General features: G+C 40.8%; 1 protein-coding gene across 1 annotated transcript; it reads right to left on the minus strand.

Moving 5' to 3' along the window:
• Positions 1 to 2338: 2338 nt before the first annotated feature.
• Positions 2339 to 2857, minus strand: LOC143861291 (uncharacterized). Its single transcript, XM_077372230.1, has one exon. It carries the CDS (start codon positions 2855 to 2857, stop codon positions 2339 to 2341), a length of 519 nt encoding a protein of 172 aa, XP_077228345.1.

Consider the following 2857-nt stretch of genomic DNA (forward strand, 5'->3'; position numbering starts at 1 on the left):
AACCAAGAACGTAACCGCGCTCCCACTGACCTTCTTGCACACACAAGCCTCGTCTACGTTTTGACAAAAGCCAAACTCTTTTACTACTTGATCAAAATGAAGGTTCCAACTACAGGAAGCTTGCTTCAATCCATAAATGGACCTTTGCAACTTGCATACTCTTTGACTACCCTCTCCAGCAGCCTCAAAACCCTCCGACTGGACCATATAAATATCTTCCTAAATGTTTCCATTCAAGAATGCGGTTTTGACGTCCATCTGCCAGATTTCGTAATCATAGTGTGAAGAGATGGCTAGTAAAATCCTAATGGACTTTAGCATGACTACTGGTGAGAAGGTTTCCTCATAATCAATACTAGCCTTTTGACTATAACACTTCGCTACTAGCCTAGCCTTATAGGTCTCCACCTTTCCATCAGGGCCCTTCTTCCTCTTGAAGATCCATTTGCATCCAATGGGTTTTATGCCCTCAGATGGATCAACCAGAGTCCAGACCTTGTTGGAATACATAGAGTCCATTTAGAATTTCATAGCATTCATCCATTTTCCCGCATCGATGTCTAACATCGCCTCTTTGTAGTCAAGGGGATCTGTATCTTCTATGTTCACTTCACCCAAGTAGACAAGTTTATCGTGTTGTCCGACCTCCCTGCTACTACGTCGGAGTGTTGGAATAGGTTTAGTGAGAACTTGTTCAACTTCCTCATATCTCTCTATTGGATTTTCGGGTTGCTCTTCTAAAGCAATCATATCATTTTCGCTCGCATCTTGAATGAACTTTCTTCTAAGAATGCGGTATTATGGCTCACAAAACAGTTTTTGCTCACCGGGGTTATAAAACATATAACCCTTTGTTTCCTTAGGATATCCAATAAATAGACACATATTGGTGCGTGCTTCCAACTTTTCAACACCTATCTTTTTAACATGGGCAAGACAACCCCATATATTCAACACGGGTTTTCTACCCGTCCATATCTCATATGGAGTCCTTGGTACTGATTTAGTTGGGACTCGACTAAGGATGTAGAGCGTCGTTTCTAGGGCAAATCCCCATAGAAACAGAGGTGCTTGTATAAAGCTCATCATAGATCGAACCATGTCTAACAGTGTTTAATTTCTCCTCTCTGACACACCGTTTAACTCTGGTGTTGTAGGTGGAGTCCATTGAGAAACTATTCTGTTTTCTTTTAAGTAGTCCTTAAACTCATCCGAGAGGTACTCTCCACCCCTGTTGGAGCAAAGTGTCTTAATCTTCTTGTTCAACTGGTTTTCTACTCCACTCTTGAATTCTTTGAACTTTTCAAAGGTCTCAGACTTACGTCGCATTAGGTATATAGGTAATTGTACCTTGAATGGTCATCCGTGAAAGTCACGAAGTAGACAAACCCTCTTCTCGCAGGATGAGAAAGAGGTCCACATACATCTGTATGTATCAATTCCAATACACTTTCGCTTCTTCCACTTTTGCCCTTAAAGGGAATCTTAGTCATTTTGCCTTGGAGACATGGCTCACAAGTTGGAAAAGGTTCCACTTTGATGGAATCCAATGGACCATCTTTATCTGCTCTAGGCCAATGTGACCTAATCGAAGATGCCAAAGGTGTGTTGGAATTACTGTGTCCCTTGCCCTTTTGAGGTTTGGAACATCAGTACTTGAAATATTCTCAACATTACTTACGTTTTCTAAGGCGTTAATTAAATACAAGCCATGACTCATTGTACCTTCCACAGTCAAGGAATTTCTATTTTTAATGAAAATAGAACTTTTATTAAAACTACTAAAATATCCATCATCAAATAACTTTGAAACTGAAATTAGATTCCTTCTTATTGAAGGTACTTAGAGACAATCCTTTAATATTAGATAACTGTCTGAAAACGTCAAAACATAATCTCCTACAGCTTGGACCGAAACTGTTGCTTCAACTCCAAACTGTAGGGTGAGCTCGCCCTCTGTCAACCTTTTGATTTTCCCGAACCCCTGCAAAAAATTGTAGACATGTGAAGTCGCACCTGTGTCAACAAACCAGGAAAATACATGACCAATCATATTGGTTTCAGCAAAAAAAACTTGCAACATACCTGATGTAGGCTTGTTGCCCTGCTTGGTAGCCAGATAGCTCCTGCAGTTTCACTTCTAATATCCAGTCTTTCCACAATGGAAGCAACCGTCGTTGCCCTTGGTTGACTTCTTCTTTTTAAAGTTCTTGTTCTTTACCACTAGCTTGTTCTTCTTAGAGCCTTGGCCTTTTGCTCTTCCTTTTCCTTTACCTTTCGGCTTAGGTGCTGAGGGTACATTACCCTCTGTAAGGAAGGCATTTTTCTTATTACTCTTTTACAAATCCTCAGCTGTTTGAAGTTGATTCATCAGCTCTGTCAGGATCATTGTCATTTTGTTCATGTGGTAGGTCATAACAAACTCTTTGAAAGACCCACAAAGGGAAGACAATACAATGTCGATTTGTGTTTCTACATCCACGATAGCCCCCAAGATGTCGAGCTCGTTCAGATAGCCCATCATCTTTAGCATGTGGTCCCTAACTGGGGTTCCCTCTACAATCTTAGTGGATATTGGGCCTCTAATTGCCAACAGCCTAGCTGTGAGATATTGCTCTCCAAACATTTCTTTAATATTCATCATTATATCCGAAGTTGCTGCCATTCCAATATGTTGTTGTTGCAGCACATTGGATATAGAGCCAATGATGTAATATTTTGCCATCTCATTGTCCTCAAGCCACTTAGACTTTCTATCATGGTATGCTTGAGGCGAATCGGGACCAGGTAGCTCAGGCTCCTCAGTAGTAAGAACCCAATAAACTTTAGCGGCTGTAAGCACTAGCATTAGGTTCAT

This window comes from Tasmannia lanceolata, unplaced genomic scaffold, assembly GCF_043159265.1.
Source record: "Tasmannia lanceolata isolate RefF3 unplaced genomic scaffold, GAP_Taslan_0.1 ptg000037l, whole genome shotgun sequence".
NCBI classification, from domain to species: domain Eukaryota; kingdom Viridiplantae; phylum Streptophyta; class Magnoliopsida; order Canellales; family Winteraceae; genus Tasmannia; species Tasmannia lanceolata.